Source organism: Phascolarctos cinereus, unplaced genomic scaffold, assembly GCF_003287225.1.
Source record: "Phascolarctos cinereus isolate Bilbo 61053 unplaced genomic scaffold, phaCin_HiC Scaffold_3;HRSCAF=262, whole genome shotgun sequence".
In the NCBI taxonomy this organism is placed as follows: domain Eukaryota; kingdom Metazoa; phylum Chordata; class Mammalia; order Diprotodontia; family Phascolarctidae; genus Phascolarctos; species Phascolarctos cinereus.
The window spans coordinates 28,529,465-28,555,142 of NW_027555736.1; the positions used below are offsets into that span (position 1 = coordinate 28,529,465).

General features: G+C 38.3%; 1 protein-coding gene across 3 annotated transcripts in view; it reads right to left on the reverse strand.

Annotated features, from left to right (window-relative positions):
• Positions 1-25,678, reverse strand: part of CTNNA3 (catenin alpha 3) — a 1,889,266-nt gene that overhangs the window by 868,227 nt on the left and 995,361 nt on the right. For all 3 annotated transcript variants that reach the window (XM_020998213.2, XM_078150742.1, XM_020998214.2), the window contains exon 9: positions 16,624-16,776. In XM_020998213.2, the coding sequence (XP_020853872.1) occupies positions 16,624-16,776 (153 nt within the window). The remainder of the gene's footprint in view (positions 1-16,623; positions 16,777-25,678) is intronic.

Sequence of the window (25,678 nt, forward strand, 5' to 3'; positions counted from 1 at the left end):
AAAACAAATACTAGTGATTGTAAATTTGAATGACAAAAGACTTAGGAAGTACACACATGCACACACATATGCACATACACATGCACACACACATGAATACACATGTAGAAATGGAGAGCCTTGATGGGTTTTATTTTTCTACACTGTGAGCTGAATGTCTTAGTGTCAAAGCTAGAAGAAGAAAAAAGATAAAACAGCAGTTTCTCTTACAAGAATTGGATAAAAAAGAAAGGTTTTATTTTTCATTATTGGAGTCATGCTTATTGACTTTTGTTAAAACGTGTATCTATTTTTTCCTTTCTTTTCTTTATTCTTCTTTCCTTCCCTCCCTCCTTTCCTTCCTTTCTTCCTTCCTTTTCTTTCTTTCTTTCTCTTTCTTTCTTTCTTTCTTTCTCTTTCTTTCTTTCTTTCTTTCTTTCTCTTTCTTTCTCTGTCTTTCTTTCTTTCTTTCTCTTTCCTTCCTTCCCTCCTTCCTTCCTTTTATTGTTTCTTACTTCTCTCCCTCCTTCCTTCCCTTTATTTTTCTTTCTTTCTTTTCCTCTGTCCTTTTTTCCTCCTACCCCTTTTTTCTCCCATTCCCCTTCTTCCCTCTCCCCACCTCTCTCTCTCTCTCATCATCTCTCTCTCTCTCTCTCTCTCTTTCTCTCTCTCTCTCTCTCTCTCTCTCTCTCTCTCTTCCTCCTCCTCCTCCTCCTTCTTCTTCCTTCCTTCTCTCCTTCCCCCACCTCCTTCCCTCTCCTCTGACTCCTCTGTCTCTGCCCCTCCCTCTTTTTCTTTATGTCCTCTGCCTGTCTATGTCTTTCTCTGTCTCTGATTCTGTCTCTTTCTCTACGCTCATAGAAACAGACAGCTGCTTCCCTGTGGTACATTCATTATTGCTATTATTGCTGGAAGGAGTGCTGGAAATGTTGATAATGAAATCTCACTAACCTACTCATGGTTTGAAAATCAGCTCCCACCATTGGTCTTTTGCAGGCCCTATAGCACCAACATCACTGGCATTCAATTGTATGTCTGTGACAGCTGCGATATAGAGAACATTTTAGTCAATTCTTTGAAAAATAGTCAATATTAGAAGCATTCTGTAGATAATAAACTTCACATAAGACAGGTTCTGCTGATCTCTACGTGACATTTATTCATTTTTTTCAAATCAAAACCTATAAAAATTGAGGAATGCAACATGCATAATACAAAAAACTATAACCTATAAACTCTGCTCTGAGCTAAGATGCGCTGAATCTCAAGGGACCTCAGAAGGCATCAGTTCCAACCATGTTGATTTTTACAAATGAAGGTGAGGCTCATAGTGACAAAATGAACTGCCCAGGGATGATTAGTAACAAAGCAAAGAGTAGACTCCAAGTCTCCTGACATCAGTGTCATCTACATCTCTTTAGTCAATGAAAAAACACCAACTTTTGTCACATATTTATATCCATGTGGTATAGACACAGTCCCTAGGAACTTTTTTTTCCTAGAAGACTAAAGGATTTAAAACAATTACCCCCAAAAGTATTTTATATAAGGAAGTCATGGCCGTAATATAATTTATGTGAAAAGGAACTGGGATTTGTGAATGGCTTATAAATTTAATATATGTCAGCAGTATGAAAGGACATGGCAGCTTAAAGAACCAACATGATATTAGGCATTCTTAATCTATTCAGAAAGCTCATAACAAGGAAAATGATAGGACACCTCTGGCGCATTATGTCCTGCTCTATTTTAATGATCAATTTTATTTCTATCATGTTTCTATGTCACCTTAATTTTCAAATTTGTCTCCTCTAGTATCTCCTATAATAATTAAAAAGTAATGTAAAATAAAACTGTTGTGTAAAACTAACCAACACACTAACCAAGTGTGAAAATATAGACAATGTTCCCAAGCCATAACTCCCCACTTTTGCAAAGAAGGGAAGGAGGTATTTTTTTTCTCATCTCTTTTTTAGGGACAAGTTTGACCATTTTATTATGTGACCATAATCATATAAGATTATTTTAGAAGGAACGTTGGCAGACTGGAGATTATCCACAAAAAGGTCACCAAGAGGGTGGGTAGACACAAAATCAGGATAATTACATATTGGTTGAAAGTGTTGGTAAAAACAAACAAACAAACAAAAAATTGGTAAAGAGATTTGAACACGCCATTGTGGCAGTCTCCAAGTATTTGAAGGACAGTCATGTTTTAGAGAATTGAGACTTAGTATGCTTGGTTCCAAGAAGCAAACTAAGACACATGAGTAAAAGGTATATGGATGCAAGCTTATGAAGAACCTGAGGGGTCCAAAAGCAGAGTTGGGGGCAGGAAAGATGAGTTCCCTGTAACTAATGGTCTTTTAGATGGCCTCTTGCTGGGTTTCCCCTAAAAGCACTTCATATAATAAGTAGTGATAACAGTAGATGACCGTTAAGGCTCCTTCAGTTCCATGAACATGCCATCATTTTGCTCACACTATATCTGAGAAATAGAAGGCTTGGTTGCATAGACAGAGTGCTTGGCTTGGAGTCAGAAACATCTGGCTTTGGATCTCACAGACATTGATTGTCTAGGTGAATTTAGGCAAATCGCTTAACTTGTCTTTGCATTACTAGGATGTATCTGCAAAGTCATACTGAGTTCCTCAATCTTCCCCGGTGTGAGAAGTTCTCGAATTTGGACTTCTATAAACTAAGGAAATCACAGACCCCATAATACAATAAACATGTAAATTCACATGAATTCCTGCTCTACCTAGGAAAGGGAATAGAAATACCAAGATATATGTGCATGGTTATTTAGGATTACAGATGTTAATGTTGGAAGGGAGCTCTAGGATTCTATAATGCAAGTGTTCATTTTAAAGAGAATAAAACTAAAGCCCAGAGTAGAAAGTGACTTGCCCAGGATCACACATACATTTAGTCATCTTTTCTAGTCTTTTTGCCCCAACTCACAGTATCCAAAGCACAGAGCTGAATTCTCTGAGATTCCATCTAATTTCTATCTTTGAGAAGTGACCCCAAAAAGATGCTGCCCTTAACTGTTTGAAATTCCTGTGTCATCCTTGGAAAAGACAGTGAAACTTTGTAGGGAATCACAGTTGAAATGCAAAAATTCCCCTGGTAGACAATCTCTTCATCAGAGTCAATTTCATTTAAAACAAATGCCAAGGAATACATTTAGTTATTCACTAATAGCATACTATGTTTATGGATTAAAATAGCTAGGAGACTATTGAAAAAAGTAATTCAATTTCAATGTGACATTATCAATAATAAAAATTGTACTAGCTTACTTTGATAAACATCAATGCTTTCAAGCTGTCCATCACTCTTCTATGTATGCATGTTATTTCCTCCATTAGAATGAAAGCCTTTTGAGGTTGTAGACTGTCTTTCTTTTTGCATTAGTATTTGTAACTCAGCCCTTAGAACACTATTCAGCACACAGTAGGAGCTTAATAAATGCCCTTTCATCCATTCATTCCTAGACTACTTTAAGTTGTGCAAAACATTTTACATACACCATTTCACTTATTCCCCACAATGATCTAACCAGGTAGGTACTCTCAGTATTATTATTTTGATTCACAGATAAAGAAATGAAGGCTCAGGAGGTAAATCAACTTGCCTGTGGTTGACCAGGTAGTGAGTGTCTGTGGCAGGAGTCAAATCCATGTCACTTATGACTTCAATTCCAACGTCCTTTGCTCTGTACCATGCTTCCTCTCATGGCTTTATGAAAATTAAAGTAGCCTTACAAATCCTCAAATGCTGAGGCCATCTTTGGTTTAAATAGAGGATGTTGTCTCAATCTCAATATATTGCTGTTTATTTTTTTTTAATTTTTTACCCCACTCTCTGATGACACCATTTTTTTTCACCAATTTTCCATTTTATTCCTCTATTGTAACGTGTGGCAGCCTGCCATTGTCCATGCCCTTCCAAAATTTTTCCAGAGAGGATTCACCCAGTTATACCAGAGATTTTCCTCTAGTTCTTTGAATGTGGATATCAATGCCTTTCCCATCTATTACTCTTCACTATGGCTATATAATAGAGCCATCATAAGTGATGTTTTAAGGATACATGATTTCATCTGCCCAACCCATGGATCCGGATCCACATTCCTTTACAACTTAATTACTGGTCTTCAAGAATGGCTGTGATTTGATGAGGAGCAAAGTGAGCAGAACCAAGAGAACACTGTGTACAGTAACAGCAACATCGTTTTAAGCCTGACTTCGAGCAACTAAGTCCTTTTGACTATTATAAATACACAAATTAAAAATAAAGGTTATATGAAGAAAGATGCTGTCTGAATCCAGAGAAAGAACCAATAAATAGAAGTATGTGTAGAATAAAACCAATAAATAGAAGCATATATAGAACACATACGTGATATAAACACACAATACACACAAACATACACACACCCGTGGAGATAGATGGATAGACAGACAGACAGATAGACAGATAGATAGATAGATAGATAGATAGATAGATAGACAGACAGACAGATAGATATCCACATATATGTGAATACGTAAAGTATGACTTTATGTAGATGGGGATAGGGAAAACATTAAAGATTAGAGATAGAATCTAAACCTGTGATTTCACTGATATAGGCAACTCCCAAGGGAGGAAACTTGTACATATGCCGGTTGGGACTTTCTCTGTAATTTAAGATATTAAAGACATTCCTAGAGCACTGAGAGGTTAAGTGATGTGCCCAATGCTACACAGCCAAAACAGGTCAAAAAATTGAACTTGAACCCAGATCTTCCTGAATTTAAGGCCATTTTGCCATGCTGCTTCTATACATATACATATATATATACCCATATACATATATACAGGCACGCACATGTGTACAAACATACATATACATTTACATATGCGTACACATATACCCATACACGTGTATGTTCATCTGTTTCTACTGAACTCACCAGAAGTACATCTCCTCTTTGTTTTTATATGATATTCTTCATTCATTTGTGACTTCTAAGGATCTTGTCAAAGGACAATTTAGAAAACAGAATTGTTATTTTCACATTTGGCCCTTCAGACAATGTTACCAGTGGTGTATGGCAGAGGACACAGAATAGACTCAACTTTGTTCTTTAGTATCTGGCTCATGTCAAAAGAAGCATCAAATCTAGCACTTCCTTATGAGCTCTTGACTTTTCTCTGTATTTTATCTCAGAATGCCAAATCTAATGATTTTCTCATGAATTGTCTTTGCAATTCCAGGTACTTTCTGGCTTTCAGTAATCTCTCACATATATAGCCCACTCTCATTCCCTATTATTGCCCTCCTTCCCCTTCCCCAGCCTTGGTTGAGAAGTCATGCCAATTCTCTTTCCTATTTCTCTCCCACTCAGGTCCTACTTCACTCCTCATACTCGCTGCCCACATTGTGAGATACCTTTCCTTGGATTCCTTACAGACCCTCCATCCCTTCCTACATTTTTGATTTGATTTACATTCACTAATGAACTCCTGTCTGCCACTCTGGTCCATCTCAAACTGAAACCATATCACTGCTCTTTACCTGCTTTGCAAACCCAGATTTTCCCCCAGGTTAATGGTGCTCATGCCATTTGGGACTGTCTTCACTCCCACCAACAAGATCACTGAAGGGCGGAACTCATTTCTTGTATCCCTAAATAGAATTCAAAGCATAATTCTCCTACAGAAGCACTGTTATGTGTGGTGACTAGCTGTTATGGTAATTCTAATATTCACACACATAATGGATTAATTTGGCTTCATGGGATACCTTATGAACTCACTCATCACATATCACATTGGTTCTATAGAGGGAATAATGTCTTCTTATTTTAAATTCCAGCTTTGTCATTTAATACTCATATGACCATGGGCAAGATGCTGTCACATCTCTGGACATTGGCGGAAGGAAGGAAGGAAGGAAGGAAGGAAGGAAGGAAGGAAGGAAGGAAGGAAGGAAGGAAGGAAGGAAGGAAGGAAGGAAGGAAGGAAGGAAGGAAGGAAGGAAAGAAAGGAGGGAGGGAGGGAAGGAGGGAGGGAAGGAGGAAGGAGAAAAGAAGGAATAAAGGAAGAGGGAAGAGAAAAAGGAGGAAAAGGGGAGGGAAGGAAAGAAGAAGGGAGGGAGAAAGGGAAGAAGAAACTAGGGAAAGAAGGAGACAGGAAGGAAGGAAGGAATGAAAGAGGGACAGAAGGAAGTGAGGAAAGAAAAGAGGGAAGGTAGGAAGGGAAGGGAGGGAGGGAAGAGAAGAAGGAAAGAAGGGAGGAAGGGAAAGGAAGGAAGTGGAAGAAGGGAGGTAGGGAGGAAGAAAAGGAGGGAGGAAGTTATTTAATGCCTCTTATATGCCAGATTCTGTAGCAACGGAGACAGCAAAATAAAGCAGATCCTACTCCCATGAAGCTCCAGTCCCCAGAGGGTGAAACCACACATACCGGTGGCTTTTGCATTAGGTCACTTGTAAGGTCCCTTTCAACTCTTAAGCTACTATAAAGTTATGAACAGTTAGATCCCAATCCTTTTCAATCAATAATCCAGCTTTTCGTTAAGTAGTTCACCTAAACTCTGGCCTGGTTACAGAGAAATTATAAATACTTAGATAATGATTAGAAAGAATCACTAAAGACAGATCAGTCTCTAATTCAGAAATGTTTTAGTTTTACTTTATTCTTAGAGCAAACTATTTTCAAAAATCTTCAGCAAGATTCATCAAACATTATACTTTGTACATTCATTAGATGAGATGATATAGGTTTAGCCCCTCATGGTAATCCAGGCCAGCTTTAACCATTTCCTCCAGATCTCTTGTATTACAATTGAGGAGGTGCAAGGAGGGGAAAGGGCAAAGGAAAGGTGAAAGGATACACTGGAAGCATTAGGATTCAAATTCAGCTACTATGGCCCAGAATTCAATGTTCTTTCCCGGGCAGCATTCACTCCACTGGTGCCCCCTCAATTTAATCCCTTTTCCAAATGTAAAAACCTCTTAGAAAGGTCTCCCTTTTTCCTTCTTTACCACTTGAGAGAGAAAAAAATCCTGGGCAAGTCTTTCTGCTTTCTACTAGGCTTTAAAAAAGTATGTTTTGGGGGCAGCTAAGTGGTGCAGTGGATAGAGCACCAGCCCTGGATTCAGGAGGACCTGAGTTCAAATCCAGCCTCAGACACATAACACTCACTAGCTGGTGTGACTCTGGGCAAGTCACTTAACCCCATTGCCTAGCCAAAAAAAAAAGTATGTTTTCTTTGATTGAGTACTTATGGTAATCATTAATTAGTAGGTGACTTTAACCTTAGTGCTTTCATGTTTCTAACACATTACACAGACCATTTTATTTGAGCACTACTGCATCTAGGGCCATCTACAGTTGTCCTGATATGCATCTCACCACTGGACCCAGAGGGCTGTGGAGGAAAGAGTGAGTCTGGTGCCTTTGCACAGCCTTGCCTCACTTAAATTCAATTCACCTGCAAGTCATGAATCTCCTTCCCGATGTCATGGTCCTCTTCAAGAATGAAGGACACATAATAACAACAGCAACAACGACGAAGCAACATTATTACTTAGGTATGATAGTTATTATCTCTAGATGAAGAAACTGAGTCATAAAGGCTCCAGGACTTGCCCAGGATTATACAGTTATAGCACGCATCAGAGGCCTGTTTCAATCCAAGCCTAACCACATGGATGGGCCTTCCTCTTTTATTCCATCTTCTCTCCTCCTTAAATAGCTCTTAATTCTCAAGAACCTTAATATAAATGCACTTTCCCTGCCTATGAAGGTGACCAGTCAGGGGGCCACTGGACTGTGGGGCTTGTCATCTCAGAATCATGGAATATCTGCACTGGAAAGGAAGTTGAAAATCACTTCTAGAAAATCCCTCGTTTTATTTTATTATTTTTTTAAATCCCTCATTTTAAATAGAAGGCAATTGTGGTTCATTGAGCCCAAGATCACACGGTTATATAGTGGTGCAGTGAGAACTTGGTGCCAAATTATGGCACCAGGTAGTCTTTGGGTATAGCGATTGCTCATTGTCATTTCTCTGCAGTGTCTTGGAGTAGGTAGAAGGGTTGCAATGGTTTGTATTGGAGAATAATGGGATGGAAGGTTGCATTCTTTTTAATTTGCCAACTTTTTATTCCCAATATGGTCTCTGGGGATGGGAACATTAATAAAATAATCTGGCTACCTTTAATAAGTGCCCACCCTGTGCTAGGCACTGTGTCAGGCACTGCAGGTACAAAGACAGAAGGTAAAGTCATGCCCACCATCGAGGAGCTATCAGCCTAGTTGATGGAGGTAGCATGTATATTAATAGGTACATGGACAACATATAAAAAAAAAAACATGAGGTGATTTAGGAGGGGGAGACTAGCTCATAGGGGACACAAGGAAACATCTTCTAAAGATGCTGGCGCAAGCTGAGTCTTGAAAGAGAGGAGTGATTCTGAGCAAATGAGGTGAGGAGGAAGGGCAATCTTTAAAAAAAATAATGCACTGCTGGATTTGAGTGAAATGTCCCAAATTATTAAAACATCCACATGAATATCTGTTAGAGTCCAAAATACAAGCAGAGGATAACCGGGCACCATCCGCAGAATCTAAGCAGTGTCACAGGAAAGGTGTAAAATTCCCACACAGTGCCTCTGGTCAGTCCAACTTTTCATTTTGCAGAGCAGAATGAGGGACTAGAAAAGACATGAGAAAGTGAAGTCAAGGCAGGACTATAAGGAGAACTCAGGTGTCCTGGGTCTCAATTCTATAGGTCTTTATATTCCTAAAGCCAATAGATGGAGCTCTGACAAGTCAGACATCCACTATTGCCATATGGAAGAAGGAAACTGAAAACTCAAAAGTCTCACTCAAAGTTCTGTTAGGTTTTTAAAGGCCACAAACCATGGGTCTAATTTTCATACCTCGTTTTAACACTAAAGTGACCCTAAAATCTCAAAGGTTTTGTCAGCAGGGTAAAAACTCTAATGAAACTAAGCTAGAAAGACTTGAAGGATGTGCCTGGTGGCACACGGTGATGAGTTGAGTGCCTTTACCCAGGCTCCAGCAGTCACCTCTTCCAACCCATACATGAAAGGAAAATTGGGTGTGGAAAGGTTGGTCATCATCCAATGATGATTCCTATAACAAAAGAAGCCCAAGAAACGAACAAAAGAAAAATAAGAACAGAAGCAGCAAAGTGGCTTTCTCTCCTATCTACCTTGCTCCTTCTTCCACAGTGATGAGAACATTCCTAACTGTAGATACTCTAAATTTGCCTCTCATGCTCAATTGAAAGGCATAAATTAGTGCAGTAAAAGATTTAGAAGAATCTTTTAGAATATTGGGTAGATGCCATTTGAAGGATTTATGGGAGATCACAGATAAGCACATGGGATGAGCAAGCACGGATGGGGTCACCATTAGTGGAGGTAGTAACCACATAATGAGATTACAGCTCCATCCCTATATCTTAGCAACCAATAATTAGAGAGATTTATTAGTCAGAGTAGCTCAATGCCCAGTGATAAGGCCATCATACCTGGATTCTGCATCACTAAGGATAAAATTCTACCTGTCTTCAATGAAACATCATGTTCTCAACAAAAGAGAAGGAAAATCTTTCAAAATAATAGCAGAAAACAAATCATAGTTATGTCTATACATAAATTGATAATGATCTGTATGATGGGTAATTTTAATAAATACTGATACATCTGCTAATGATACAGATCATAATGCATTCTTCCTTTCCAATTCTGCCTAACACCTTCACTCTGAGATTACTTGCATTTACACTGTTTATATCCTGTATGGACATTTTTGTTTACTTTTTATATACCTCATTAAAATGTGTGCTCTTTGAGGGAGGTAACCCTGCTTTTGTTTTTCTTAGGCTCTCCATTATTTGGTAGAGTGCCTGGCATAGAGTAAATACTTAATACATGTTTATTGATTTATTGCCTGCTTGATTTTTGCTTGATTCTTGACCAAGTCCTCCTGTTGTTGTCCAATAGAAGTCCACCCAATCTTCAATATGTCATATTACTATGTATATATCACACCATCTTCTTTATTATCTTTCACTCTTAGCATATAGGGACTGGCCCATATTTCTCTTGTTTTTATATGACTCTGACAATAACCTTTATACTGTATCTTCTGCATAATTCATTGTGTGTTACACACTGAGGTCTGCCCATTCCCACCATGTGTTTCTCTATTACCCTTTGGATGACCCTCCATCAGTTCATCTAATGTGAGCAGACGCGACAAGCAGACAGTAACTTAGGCCTAGAACTGAACAGGAGGAGGGCAGTGGGACATATTGCCTGCAGGGAAATTGCCCTGTTCTTTGCATGACCCTAAAATCCTCCAGGAAACAAACACCAGTCTTCTGTGTTGTTGTTTATTTATTTGTGTGATTTTTCCCCCCAATGATGCTTTCTGTTTGCTGGTCAAGAATGACCCTTACTCCAGAGAATTAAGAAGGATGTATATATATGGAAGTATACACAGGACCGGGGTCTAAGGGAGTGAGGGGTACTTTATTTTTCTTAGCAAGTGATGTTCCACCCTGTTGACACAGAAAGAAAATTCAGAGCTAGTGAGGCAGCTTACATAGGATTTCTATCAAGGATCAAGGGCAAGCCTTCTAGAAATCAGGAAGATTTTCATCTAAAGTCATCTTTCTTTGCCACGTGGGCTTTTCTAAATCTGGCACACCATTCTGCAAGTGGGAACAATATGTTTTGTAGGATGGAGGGAAGTATTCTAATTAAATGTCCACCCACTTTTTCCTCCTGATAAAAGACTCCCTTGGAAGTTGCTAAAATAAGGTTCTCCAAGACAGATGAAATTTTGATGAGTAAGTCAAAACACCAAGGAAACCTATACTGGCTACTAGAGTAGCTACACTGTTTCTTGATTCAGAGAGATCTTTGAGGGTTCATATCATCATCATCATCATCACCATCACTGTCACCACCACCACCACCACCACCATCATCATCATCATCACTATCTTATTATCCTTTTTATTATTCTTTTTCTTCTTTTTTCTCTATTAGCACACTTTTTCTTCATCTTGCTCATTATCTTCTTTTTTCCATCATTACCAATGCTACCATTGACAACTGCTATTAAAAAATTCATAGGCTGCAGCTGAGATTGCATTGTTTGCCTGAAATTCCAACAGTTGAATTCAATATGTACTGAACACAAATTGCAATGTGATTCTGAAATAATGGGAAGGCCTCTTTAAAAAGAGCTGATTTAAGGAGAAGATTAAATAATAGTAATTAAAATAAACAATTCCACTAACTAAGTGCAATGCTTTTCTTATGCCTAATAGTTTTATTGCCACCTTGAAGCCCTAGTTAAGTTCTCAGAGGAACACAAAGCACATTAAAGATACTGCTAAATTTTCCCAACCTCTCTATGAGGTAGGTTTGGAGCAGGAATTAGTGCTTGAAATTTGTTTTATCTAAGTTGGGAATGTTTATAGGTATTGCCAGGCAGAGCTACTTAAGTATATAGTTGTTTAAACACTGTACTCAAGGGCTATGTATGCAAAGCAGGGATTGTATGGAATCATGGTATGTTAGTATTGGCACCTTAGAGGGGGCATACAGAAGGTGCTTAATAAATGTTTGTTGAATTTAAATGGATTGGATAGAGATAATTTAATTCAACCCCTTAGTTTTATAGATAAGGTAACAACTAATTAGAAGTAGCTCAGCAGTGCAAGATTTCTGAAATGAGATAATCTTACAAAGGAGAAGGACTTCAAATAATCAATAAGCCTCTACTTGTTCTCTTACACTAATAGTGAATTCCCTACTACAATGCAGCCCAATGCCTCTTTGAACCACTGTAAATGTTAGGCCATTCTTCCTCATTCTGAGCCAAAATATGCTCTTTTATACCACATTCCTGGGTCTTACTTCTGGCTTCTGGGGTTAACAGAAGAGGGCTAAACTTTTTTCTTTTTCCTATGACAGCCTATTACATTTTTGATTATAGGGATAATGTTTCTTCCAAAATCTTCTCTTCTCCAGGCAAAATACACACATATATACATATGCATATGTATATATAGTTCCTTCAATATTTCCCCAAATGAAATGAAAGTTTCACAAACAAATATTTTTGAAGGATAGTGACATGTGGCTGGCATTCAAATTCATATGTTCACTCAAAACATTTATTGTATATCTTCCATGTCTATAGGATCTTCTGGGAACTGGGGCGGGCAGGGAGGGGAAACAAAGAAGAACACAACATAGTTCCTGTGCCTGAATTCCTGATTATTGCAAATTTTAAAAGTGTTAAATAAATGCTTATTGATTGATGGAAGCTAAGACATCAGTAGTGGTGTATGTCCTTTTGGTAAATCTTGTCCTAACTGACTACGATGGGGTAATTTAAGCTCTAGGGGCCAAAAATTCAGTGATTCCTTACAATGACTAGGACCCTTCACTAGGGTGTTTAGGGTGGCTGTAAAACCAACTTTTTAGTACTCCACTTAATTTTTATGTTCAGTTACCTGTTTTATCATCTGGCCATCTACCCAATCCATCTCTTCATCTTACTGCTGTGTCTGACCTGTTTCTCCATACTTGGATCAGCACCCTCCCCAATGGACCTGAGATATTTACCCCTATACCCAGGTCTTACAAAATATGTGCTGTTTAGTCCCTCTGAAATTTAATCTACCCGTCTTTGAAATGACTTCCCTAGGGCCATCACCCAGTTGATGAAAGAACAAGCATCTACAACCTGACCCATTTAGCTCACTCTGTATACTGTCTGATCCTAGACACTGGACCACGCTTCAGTTTTATGTCTCTGCCAGATACGAACTCAGGCCGTTTTAGAATCTGCTTGATGTCACCCATACATCTTCTCCCTTCCCTTTTTCCACAAACCAGAATAAAATCTACTCCCACGATCAGCTTTCTCTTTTGCATGTTGTATTCCCCTATGCCCCTCTTTAAACAAAGAACTCTCTTTTATTTAAAAAAAGGAAAAAAAGAAGTATCCTTTTTACTTAGCACTGCACCTGGCATGAAGTAAACGCTTAATAATTGTGAGTTTTTTATTTATTCATTCATTCGTTATCTTCTTTTGGAAATAAATTTCACTGAATTTAGTAATCCTTTGTTTATTAGTGATCATCTACTGTGTACATAACAATGTAGGAGCAGCTAGGGGACATAGTATGTGGAGTACTAAGTCTGGAGTCAGGAAGACTCATCTTCCTGAGTTCAAATCTGCCCTCAGACACACTCAATAGCTATGTGACCCTGGACAAGTCACTTAACCCTGTTTGCCTCAGGTTTCTTCATCTGTAAATGAGCTGGAAGAGGAAAGGGCAAATCTTTCCAATACGTTCGCCAAGAAAACCTCAAATGGGGTGACAAAGACACAGATATGACTGAAAAATAACTGAACAACAGCAGGGTGTGCATCAGTGGTGATCAAAGGGTGTGCAGTGGCATGCTAATGTTGTGCCACTTTTACTAGATGTGCCCCAGGCTGTGTGGACCTTATACATGCAATCCCAGGTGTAATTTCTGCATATCTGAAATCTGAAATTACTCATATGTGTACGAGCCTCCTGTATCACAGTTCCTCAAGGAAAGGAATAATCCTGTGCTATGAATGAAAAGAAATGTGAGAAACTCTGGTGCACGTGCCATTCTCACCCAGTGAAACACAAACTCTTTCAGTACAGGGACTCTTGCCACACTTTGTCTTCCTATCTTAGGAAAGGAACAAAAAGTCTGTGAATAACAGGTACTTAACAAATGTGTGAACTGAATTGAACTGAAAGTGAGAATAAACACAGCATCAAGCCCTGAATGGACGATAAATTGGGTGGGTCATGCAACAAAAACAATGAGGGAGAACAGATGATAGATAGCCCATGAGATGCACAGGTAGCCACAAAATAACAAAAATACCACAAACTAGATTGTCTGTGCAGGAAAAGACAGTCAATAGTCCCACTGGATGAGAAAGCATGGAAGTATCAGAACTTGCACTAGCACAGATAGAACTCACTTAAATGAAAGCATGGATCCATTTGTACAAGTTAAATAGAAATCTTAAGTGTCACTGGAACATTTCTATAATAACTTTTGTCTTTTCTTTTAAAGAGAGGTGACTAGCTGGCATAGAAGATAACATACCAGGCCTGATATCAGGAAGACTCTTCCTGAGTTCCAATCTGTCCTCAGACACTTACTAGCTGTGTGACCCTGGACAAGTCACTTAACTCTAAACTCCTCAGTTTCCTCATCTGTAAAATGAGCTGGCAAAGGAAATGGCAAAAACCTTCAATATCTTTGCGAAGAAAACCCCAAATGGGATCACAAAGAGTCAGATACAATTAAAATGATTGACCCACAACAAGTTTATTCTGGAGTGTGGTGCATTTTCAAGCATTTGGAGTCAGGAAGATCTAGGTTCACATTTCCTCTCAGACACTTAACTAAGTAAGTAATGAGCAAGTCATTTCTTCTCTGGTCCTCAGTTTCTCTGACTGTAAAATGGAAGTGGTTGGAAAAAGATGATGTCTAAGACCCTTTGCAGCTCTAAAATGATAATCCTATAATGCTGTGATGCTGTGTGGTCACAATTTGCTAAAACAAAATGTCTCATACAAGCACAACTTCCATTTTAATTTTTGTCTGAATCTTATATTAAGAATCTGTTGATTTTTACAAATATCTGCTAAACTCAGAAGAAGCATAAAAACTTATAAAGTAAATGTTCAAAAGAGCAGACCCTCCATCTCTAGCCCTGGAAGTGGTTTAAAATCTAGGGGTTTCTGTAACATTATATGAAATAAATCACTGGTCTAGGAAGTTCTATGTGAGGAGGCAGGGGATGGAGGTGTGAGTTGGAGGTGACTTTCTTTTATAAAAGGAATTGTACTTTCTCTGAAAAACAGACCATGAATAACTTCTACTCCCCAGGATTCTGTTATGGACATATCTGCCTCAATGTTTGGAGTAAAATTAGTGATGATTTTCTATATTGCTTTGGTTAGACAGCTCCTTTCAAACATAGCATTTCCAGAAGAGATCACCATCCTGTCTACAATTTCTATTTCTTTTTCATTTTCTTTCTCAAGACATCAAAGATGAATGGCAGAGGAGCTCTGTTTCAACCATATCTGTTCTCTCCTATATTTACATTTCTTAAGGTAATGAATGTTATTTCTTCTTTCAGGATTTATCAAGAATAAAGGGATTTTTCAAAAACACTGTTTGTGGCTTTATTCATTTAAATTGTTCACAGACTATAAAGTCACAAGAAATTTATACCTGGAAGGGAACATGGGAAGCATCTTAGTGGATTGCCTACCTGGGGGCCAGGGATCTCTGAGTGGGTGGAAGGACACAGAGTTATTATATCAGGTCTGGGAATGTATAAATAAGACAATATCCCTTCTGTAGGCAATAAAGATTCTCTTGTATACTGTTTTTCAGACATAGATAGATACTGCTATGATGAACAAAATAGAAATTCATGGGAAATATCACAGAATTCATGAGACTTTTGTCACTATGCATTTTTGCAACAACAGATGCGTTATTAATATGAGTACTCAAGTTGCAGAGGCAAATTTAGACCCATTTCCAATAAAAAGCCTTGCCAACCATTAGACTCATTGAGAAATAGAATCAACTGCCTCCAGATATAATGAGCTCCCCGTCATGGAAAGTCTTCAAACCATGGCAGCTCTAGTTTATGCTCTTGGAGTTATGTGTTGACTAGATAACCACTAAGATCTCCTCCAATCGAAGATTCTGTGTTTCTGCAACATGATCATAAGTGAAACCCACAACACTATGTTTTATATTATAAAGGGACATCCTGACTAGACATGTTTGTTAACTAATTATCTATTCCAATACTTCTATTTTTTTCCAGTTTAGGGTTACCAAGCCACAGAGAAGGGAAGTGACTTGTTCAGGGTCACAAAGTTAGGAGATGGTAAAGATAGGATTGAACACAAGTGTTCTGCTCCAAGTCCAGAGTCCTTTCCATTTGGTCACCCTACATGTCCAAAAAAAGTAAAATAAACTAGGGAAGTTATGGACCTTGCCTTAAAGGAAAAGAAATTTCTTTTATAGCCAGCGAAACTCTTCTGCTCAACAATATCCTTTAGCCACATCATTTTTTTCAACTGTAAATGCGTCTCCCTTATACAGAATCTTTTTTAATATGAAAGCATTCACAACTCTACCCTTTTATCATTTATATATGTGTAATATATTTATGCATTGGATATGAATATTCTAAGGGAAACCAGAGGAAAAGGAGTCCATAATCCTAAGTTCTAGTTTTATTTCCTCTACAAGGTAGTTATGTGACCTTGGGCAAGTTAGTTAAATTCAATTTCTCTATCTTGAAAACAAGAGAGTTGGATGAGAAGCTCTCTAAGGAAAGCAGGGTAATTATTGAAGAATATTCCAAAGTTTTTAAGGTATTCAATAAGATGCCTTCATTTCTTAGCATCTTACTTCTTAATGCTGCTTCCAGGAGATTTTGAAACGAAATAAAACAACTGCCCACATCCCAGCATCTATCTCAAAGCAGAGCCCAGAAACTTACCTCCACAAGACGGTTGGTGTGCTCACGAAATATGGCGGCATACTCTTTCATTTCCTTTTCCCTCCCATTCTTGGCTGCTTCAATGAGAACCAGAAGTGGGACTGTTGTGTCCAAGAAAGAGTCCGACACATGGTCAATAATGGCCTTGCGAAGCTGCAGCAAGGGAGAAATAAAGCACCCTTTTGGTTAGGCTTTAGTTTGTACTCCATTCTGTAAACTGCACACGTTATAATGTCACATTAAAGGAATCACTGGATGGAGAACTGGAAAAGACCTCAGACAGCTCTCATGTCTGGGCTTTGCATTGGTGGGCCTCCCTAAAACGCATTTTCTCCTTATCTCTGCCTCTTAAAATCCCTATTTTCCTTCAAAATTCAGATTGTTATATCTACATTCAGGTTTTCCTGACCTCCTCAAGTGAGAAAAAATTAAGTAAATGACTTGTAATAATGGCTAGTGTGCATATATGTGTGTGTGTGTGTTGTGTGTGTGTGTGTGTGTGTGTGTGTGTGTGTATAGTTATAGGTATATGTACATGTCCTCTCCCCAGAGTGAATGTAAGCTCCTTGAAGGCAAGGACTGTTTTTTTCCCTTGTGCTCCCATCAATTATCAAAGTGCCTATCCTAGATCCTAGAGGTGAGATAGGATGCTAGGTAAAATGGTCAGAGCTGCACTTTAGGAACAGCAATCTGACAGTTGAATGGAGAAAGAACTAGAGTGGGTAAAAGACAGAGTAGGCAGAAGAAGCAACAGGCTGTTATGACAGTCCAGATGTGATATCCAACCTCCCACAGGGTCGTGGCAACGTCAAAGGAGAGAAGAGAACTTGTTCAAGAGATGTTGCAACTGGTCTCAGCAGCAGCTTGGCTAGCCGAGGGCAGAGTGAGTTAGCAAGATGGCAGCTATGTAACTCAGAGGATGGCAGTATCTTTAAGAGTGACGGGGAAGTTCAAAAGAGGGAGGGGTTTTTTTGTTTTGTTTTGTTTTTCTTTGTTTTTGTGGGGGAAGATACTGGGTTCAGTTTAAGATATGTACAGAACATTCAGTTTGAGATGTGAGGGAAAGAGGTTAGGGATAGAAAAGGAGATTTGAGAATCATCCCCAGAAAGATGATAATTGAAGCCATGAAAGCTGATGGGATGGCCAAGTGAAAACATAGAGAGGGAGGTGGAATGCAATTGAGGGAAAGGACATTTTCACTGACAACAGACTAGGATAACAGATATAACAAGTACCATTGTTCCCATTTGCAGAAGAGAAAATGGATCCTAGAAGAATGAAATGAACCATCCAGGGTCATCTAGATGGATCTTTTGTGCTGGGCCTGGAATCCAGGGCTCCAGAGCCTGAAGCCACTACTCTTTCTGCTGTACCCCATTGCCTCCCTAGAGCAAGCAGTCTCCATGCTATGAGACTAAGGACAGCTGCAATATGCAAAACCCTCCTGTGAGGCTATCAAGTATCCCCTGAAGAAGACAATAAATTCAGTCTCACCCCAGCCATATGATTACTCTTCAAAGGGTTTTTTCCCCTCATTATGCTTAACTCAGAGGTCAGATTATAAAGTAGAACATCACTATTTGCCAAAAAAAAAAAAGCATTAAAATGTTTACCCGCTTATGTACACGAGTCTACATCATGTATTTTCATAATTGTAAAATTACAAAATGTTTTCTAACTTGTTGGAGGAGCTGACAATAAATTTTGATTAGCTAAATTGTAGACTTCATGGTAATTAAACCAACTGAGATCACCGATTATGCCAGTTGATAACAGATTAATAGAGCAAGGAGAATAATAAATGAGCCTGATGTCCAATTTTCTCCATTTACATTAATTGTTCTTGCAGTCCCAGCTTAAATTATTAAACAAGTCGAACATTCTGCTACAAATTAGTTCTTTTAAATTAGATTTCATGTAAGCTCATAAGTGACAGTCAGGCAATTACCCAGCTCCACAGATATTTGCTGAGTTTTAAACCCACCCAAGAAAAATGAAACACATTTTATTCATATAATGTTGAGCTCAGTAAGAGAATCAAGCAGGACAATATCAGAGTTTCTCTATTAGTGGCAATGATAATGAAAGTCCCCAAAAGGATTGGGGGACAGCCTCCTCATTGAATTTAACCATTCCTACCTACAAACCAAAGAGCCATCTTCCAAAACAAACAAAAAAAAGCATAATGTTCTTTATATCCAAATACATATGTATATATAACATTTATATATAGTATAAATAAAATGTGTCTACACATTTTATTTATACATACATACATGTGCATATCTGTGTGTCTACACACATACGTAGTGATGTTTTAAAACAAGGCAAACTCCATCTACCTCTGAGAACATGAAAACTAGTGAACTCAGGGCCCAGAGTAAAGGAATTCTTTACCTATAAGACTTTCCAAATAACATTTCATACGATCAGATATCTAGAGCTGGAATGAACACCAAAGACCATCTACTTCAATTTCTTAATTTTACAAAAGACGAAACTGAGACTAAAGTTTAATCTAAAAATCATTTCAGCATCTACTTTGTATCAGGGACTGTGCTAGGTACTGAGGCAACTGGTGGTGGACTGGATAGAGCAATGGGCCTGGAATCAAGAAGACCTGAATTCAAGTTCAACTTCCAACACTTGCTGGCTGTGAGTGGGGCAAGTGACTTAACTTTTGTTTGCTTTCATTTACTCAACTGTAAAATGAGGATAATAACAGCACCTGTCTCACAGATTATTGTGAAGATCAAATGAGATATTTTTAAAATGATTAGCACAGTGTCTGGTATACCGTAGATACTATATAAATAATTATTACCTTTTCCATTACAAAGACAAAAATGAGACAGCTCCTGACTTCAATTAGGTTACAATCTGATAACTATTCAGTAGACTCATATTTTACTGAGCTGGTTTCCCCCTCAAAAGGTAGAGATCAAAAATCCTCCATTCCTTCTCATCCACAGCATATCTCTCCATTAATCCCCCATAGATCTACTCAATGTATGGAAGCTTTCCCAAGGCTTCTTAATGTTCAGTTCCTACTAACATGGGCAGCTAGGGGGTAGCTTAGGTGGCTCAGTGGATAGAGTGCTGTGCCTAAAGTCAGGAAGACCTGAGATTAAATCCTGCATCAGACATTTAATAGCTATGTGACCCTGGATAAGTCACTTAATTTCTGTTCACTCTTATCCACTAGAGAAGGAAAGGACAAGCTACTGCAGTGTCTTTCCCAAGAAAACACCATGGACAGTATGGTCCAGGGGGTCATGAAGAGTTGGACATGGCTTAATGATTGAATAACAATAACATGGGCACTTGGACTTCTCAGATGCTATCTCTCTGTCGCCCCAGGTGAACAAGCCATCTTTTGTCCTTGTCATACGTTTCCTAGGTCATATCCCTTTTCCGTCTTCTTAAATCCCAGCTTATTTATCCCCAACTGGTATCCATCAGTATTGGGGCTACCCACAACTTTGGTGCCATAGTGATTACAGAGTTCCAAGATCTGCAAGCATATACTTTCATCAAGGGAAAATTTGTAAAGAAGATAAGTTTTTGTGTCAGTAAGAAGTTTACAACTGTAAAAGAAAATATAATTTATATACAAATATACCAAGGATGAGTAAATGGAGAATAGACAAAAAAGGAACAGGAAGGAGGAGAGTAGAAAGAGGAAATGGAAAAGGGGAAGTAGAAAGAAATATATATTTCCTGCTTTCACTGGAGACATGGGTGTCTATGGGTACAGAGTGTTATATATGCTGTCAGACACAATCAATATACCAATAGCTACATTGATTTTATTTTCCCTTTTAAATTTTCCTTTTTAAACTTTGTTGCAAGAGAAGGTTCACTGGGGATTAAGGAAACGGCATGTCTTGAAATGTATGCGATAGAAAAAGAAAAGGTATCAATAAATTGAGAAGAAAGAAGAAATGCAAGGAAAGACCAGGACACCTGAAGTCTAATACTTGGTAGGTGACCACAATGGGGGCAGGGCAGGGACTGAGGACCTGGGGAGGATTATCTGGGGCTCAGTCACAAAAGAGAGAAGTATAGCAGGTATTTTCTAATTTCAACAGATTCTTTTGTTTTGGTTCATTAGGTTCCGAGTTCTGTTATTCTCATATTATTTAAGAAATCTAAGTGTCGTCAGCACTTTCTGGCATCCTGGGCAAAAGCCCTGCTCATCCTGCCTTGTTAACGCACTAGCCATCACCTCTTTCCATCTTTTTCCCCCTACAATCCCTTCCCTGCTTGACTTTTCCTTTCCCCTTTCATTCCCTAGCTGAATTTTCTCTTACTTTCAGTTAACCCTTCTGGGGAAGTCATTAGGAAACAAGATGCTGGGTATCTGAACAGGAAGCCCCGAGATACAGATAATCCACCATTAATTCCCAAAGAAGCTTTTTACTCAAATACTTCACAATAGTTTATTGTCAAGCAAGTCTAGAATCCATTTCCATGCCAGGTATGTTGCTTAGTAGACAATAGAAAGATGGCAAAGGATTAGCAATAGAATTAGAGTACCTTAAGCAGAATAAGCTTATGGAAAGATCTGTCACAACACACTCCTAGCTCTGTTTTGAAAAGGGCTGAGGTTGCCAGCATAATTACAATACCCAACATCAAAGAGGCACTGAACCTGAGTTACCAAATAACTCTTCTATCTGCTCTGACATTAGGGATTTGGAGTGTGATATCACCACCACCCACCCATCCCCAAATCAAACAGAATTTCTCTAAATGGGTAATTCCTAAATGATACTCAACTCATCCCAATCAATCTTATCTTATGTTCCTGATCCAGTGATATATTTCATTCCATTTTGGGGCTGTGTAATCTATAGTGAAGGGTCAGATTCTAGAACTGATAATCTATGGGTTCCATGACACCGAGAAAGCAAATCAGCATGCCCAGGCTGGCATTTATCTTTGCCACTTCTTTGGAGACCTGGGGTTCTTCCTTTTATTATTATTTTTTTCCGTCACGGACTCTTTCTGTAGACTATTGAACTTTATGGATCTCTTCTCAGAATACAATACCAATAGCACAATTATCAATAACCCCATTGCATGGATGAGGAAACTAAGGCTCAAAGAGGCAAAATCACTCGTATATGTTTATACGATCTATAAGTGGGTGAGGCAGTAATTGAAGTTTAGTTTCTTCTGATTTCAAGCCTAGTGATCTTTCCATTCCATTCACATTTTAATGTAAGTACTATTATCTCCATTTTATAGATAACAGAAACTGAGACTGAGAGAGGCGACTTTTCTTCCCCAGGGTCATAGAATCATGGAAATAAAGGTATAAGGGAATTTAATGAGCATTTAGACCAACATCTTCACATTGAAGATATGAAAGTGGAAGAAGGTCAAGTTAATTATCCAAGGTCCTATCAGAGGACAGATTCGAATCCAGGTCTTCTGACTTCAAAACTCATATTCAGTTATAAAGCTGTGAAATACCTGAGTTGATATTTGAATCTGACTTGTGGCCAGCTAGGTACACAGTGGAAAGAGTACCAGGCCTGGAGTCAGAACTATTCCTGAGTTAAAAATCTGGCCTCAGATACTTACTAGCTATGGGATGCTTGGCAAGTGACTTCACCCTGTTTGCCTCCATTTCCTCATCTGTGAAATGAGCTGGAGAACACAGTGGCAGACCACTTCAGTATCTTTGAAAAGAAAATTCCAAATGGGATCACAAAGAGTTGGACTGAAATGATTGAACAATGAAACAATGACAGAGCCAGAGTCCAATCCCAGTGTCCTTCCTTTTGTCCCAACCCACCTCTCACCAATGTTTGATGGTAAGGATGACAGCTAAGAAGAAGCATCTATTCCCTAATGCCAAGCCCATTGGAAGCTCTGCATTCGAAGAGAACAAGGAGGAAGGGATGCTGAGCAGCTCCGTCAGTAACCTTGGCTTCTAACCAAAATCGTGTTGTATTTGCCATTCATCTTTACCCACATTTGTACTTTGAAATTCTAAAAGCTATGAGACTGTTGAGTTCTTGAATTGTTCTAAGAAAGCCTTTTTATTGCTTTCAGTGAAATTATTTTTCCACATTACAAGGTAGTAGAGCAAACACATATAAACAATATGTATGTACATGTCTATAAGTATATGTATATACATATGTATATGCATATTTACCCAAATATGTACATAGAGATGCACATATCTATCTATAATACATAGATGCATAAATCTATATATAGCAAACGTGTTTATAGGAATACATGTATGAATAGCTTTACAATAGCTGTGTGTATGTAAATATATGTTCATATATCATATATGTGTATGTCTGTATGTATATGTATATGTGTATATGTGTGTATAGATACAGATATATTCCAAACGAAATTAAGTCCTTTTTAAAAAAAAAAATCTCCCATCAAATCTCAAAAGAATCTGAGCCTGTAGCTGGCTAGAGGAGGGGCATGGAAGAAGTAACCAAGCAGAAAGCTGAGGCAAGGAAGTAGAAGAGGCTAGGACCACAAAGTCTTGCATTTTGATAGTGCTTTCCCAGTAAGAAGTACAGTCATCACAAGACTCCCTTTGTACCCTTTGCAGAAACTGAGGCTGAAAAAAGTAAAGTGACTAGGTGACTGTCACAGAGATAGGATTCATACACTGGTCTCACTCTGCTTCAGCCCATATATCCAATCAGATGCCAAATCATATTGTCTCTAGGTTTACAAATACCTTTCTCAACTGATCTGTCCTCATGACTTCAACTTCAGGCCTTCATACTCTGTAACATTGCATACAATTTACTGCTAAATTGCTTCTTTACTTGTCTTTCACCTTTCTAATTCATTCTATACCCAAGTACCAAAATGACTTTTCCTAAGTACTAGTCTGATCATATCATTCCCATCCTTAATAACCACACATGGCTGCATATCACCTATAACTTTAAATAGAACTCCCACTGCTTAGCATTCAAAGACCTTCATAATCTGACCCCAAGCACATTTGCAGACATTTTGCTCATTACTTCCTTTCCCATAATCTCCAGGTAAGGCTGACCCCCTCATGTTTCTCACCTATGACACTCCAACTCCCCCCAACTTACCACTGAAATGTCTGAATCCCTTCAAGGAATTTTCTCCTTCCTCATATGTGCCTCTTAGAATCCCTCGTTGCCTTTGAGACTTGGGTCAAGCACCACTTTGATGTGAAATCTTTCCTGATATCCTCACCCCATCCTGAGCCAATGTCCAAAGTGACATTGTATTTATTTTGTATATTGGTTGTATGTACTATAACCACATGTAGCTACATATGCATTCATATGTGCATGTAAGTATTTCTATGTATGTGTACATGTGCTTATATGTGTGCATGCGCACATGTTATTTCCTTTAATAGAATGTATGCTTATGGAAGACAAGGATTATTTCATTTTTGTCTTTGTACCACCAATGCCTAGCACAGTACTTGGCATGTAGCAGGCATTTGATAAATAAGCTTACTAAATAATGTCTTCTCATCATCAAAGTCTATTATACTTTCAAATTGTTAAATATTAGAAATAGATAGTGTTTTACCAATCGAAATGCCATTGAATAAAGTGCTTTGCTATTTGACTTGCTGTGATTCCTGAAAGAACTCTTGGCCTCTCCATCTGGCTTGTCGCTGAACTCTCTTCTATATGTAGTTGCCTCCTATTAGAATGAGAAATCTTTGAGCATAGGGGCCATCCTGTCTTTCTTTTTGTGTATGCAGTGCTTACACTTAATAAATTTTTTTTTATTAATTCATTTTCCAAAAGATGTGGTAAGAAGACATAATTAAACAGGTCTCAAAAGAAGCAATCATACAACATAAAGAATGCTCTAAAACACATGTAATAGAGGAATCAAAATAACCCTGTGATTTCACTTCATGACCAGCCAATTGACAAAGATGACAAGAGACAGGAATAGCCCACGTTACAAGAGCTGAGGAATGATGGGCACACAAATACATTGTGGGTGGACCTGGGAACTGGTTTAACCATCACACTAAGAAAGTAACTTAAGTATTCTTACTCTGACACAGAGATCTCACTGCCAGGTATATATATCTGAAAGGAGTGAATAACAAAAAAAAAAAAAAAGGAATCACCCTATGTACCAAAATATTTATGCATGCATTTTTTTTTGTCATAGCAAAGAGCTGAGAAGCAATAGATGTTGATCAAATGAAGCATGGCTAAACAAAATATAATCTATCAATGAAAAAAAGATGAAATGATGGCTATATTTCAGACTGAGAATAATGGAAGATGTGTATGCATTGATGGAAAATAAAGTAAGCAGAACCAAGAAAACAATACACACAATAACTACCACACTGTAAATAGAACAATTAAAACTGAAATGATAATGACCAGCTCGGCCCAAAAGGAAATATATGAGGGAGTCCCTCCTTCACCTATTTACAGAGGTAGAAGAGCGTGGATTGGTATTAATGTATATAGTGTCTGACTTTTTGGATGGGTTGGTTAATTTTGCTGAACTATTTTAACTGCTTATTCTTTATTATAGGAAATGACTCTGTGGGCTGGGGAAAGCAACGGGAAATACGAGTGACTTTAAACAAAGACTGACAAATTGGAGTTTAAAATGAGTGCTTCTTTCAGTGATTGAATGAGTCTAACTCCAAAAGCTAAGCTTTCTTCTAATACCTAAGGACAATCACCCAGGAACTGCGATGGTAACACAGAGAACAGTCCTCAAAGTGGAACTAAGATCCTTGGCTTTAGATATCAAAGTGAACATGGAGGGTACCTAGTCCAAACCCCTCTTTTGCACACGGAGGAACTGAGATTTGACGTACAACACCTAGACAATAATAGCTGAGATGAATTTGAACCCAAGGCTTCACACTTTATCACTAATGTCTTTTCCTTTTTTTTCTCATAGAATTACTCTCAGAAATTTCTCTCAATAAATTCATCATCTGTTCTAGTCTCTGAATCAAAAATAAATGAACTTTTCTGTGATAAGGTGAGTGAAGAAAGACTCAGCTGAGGCACAGGAAGG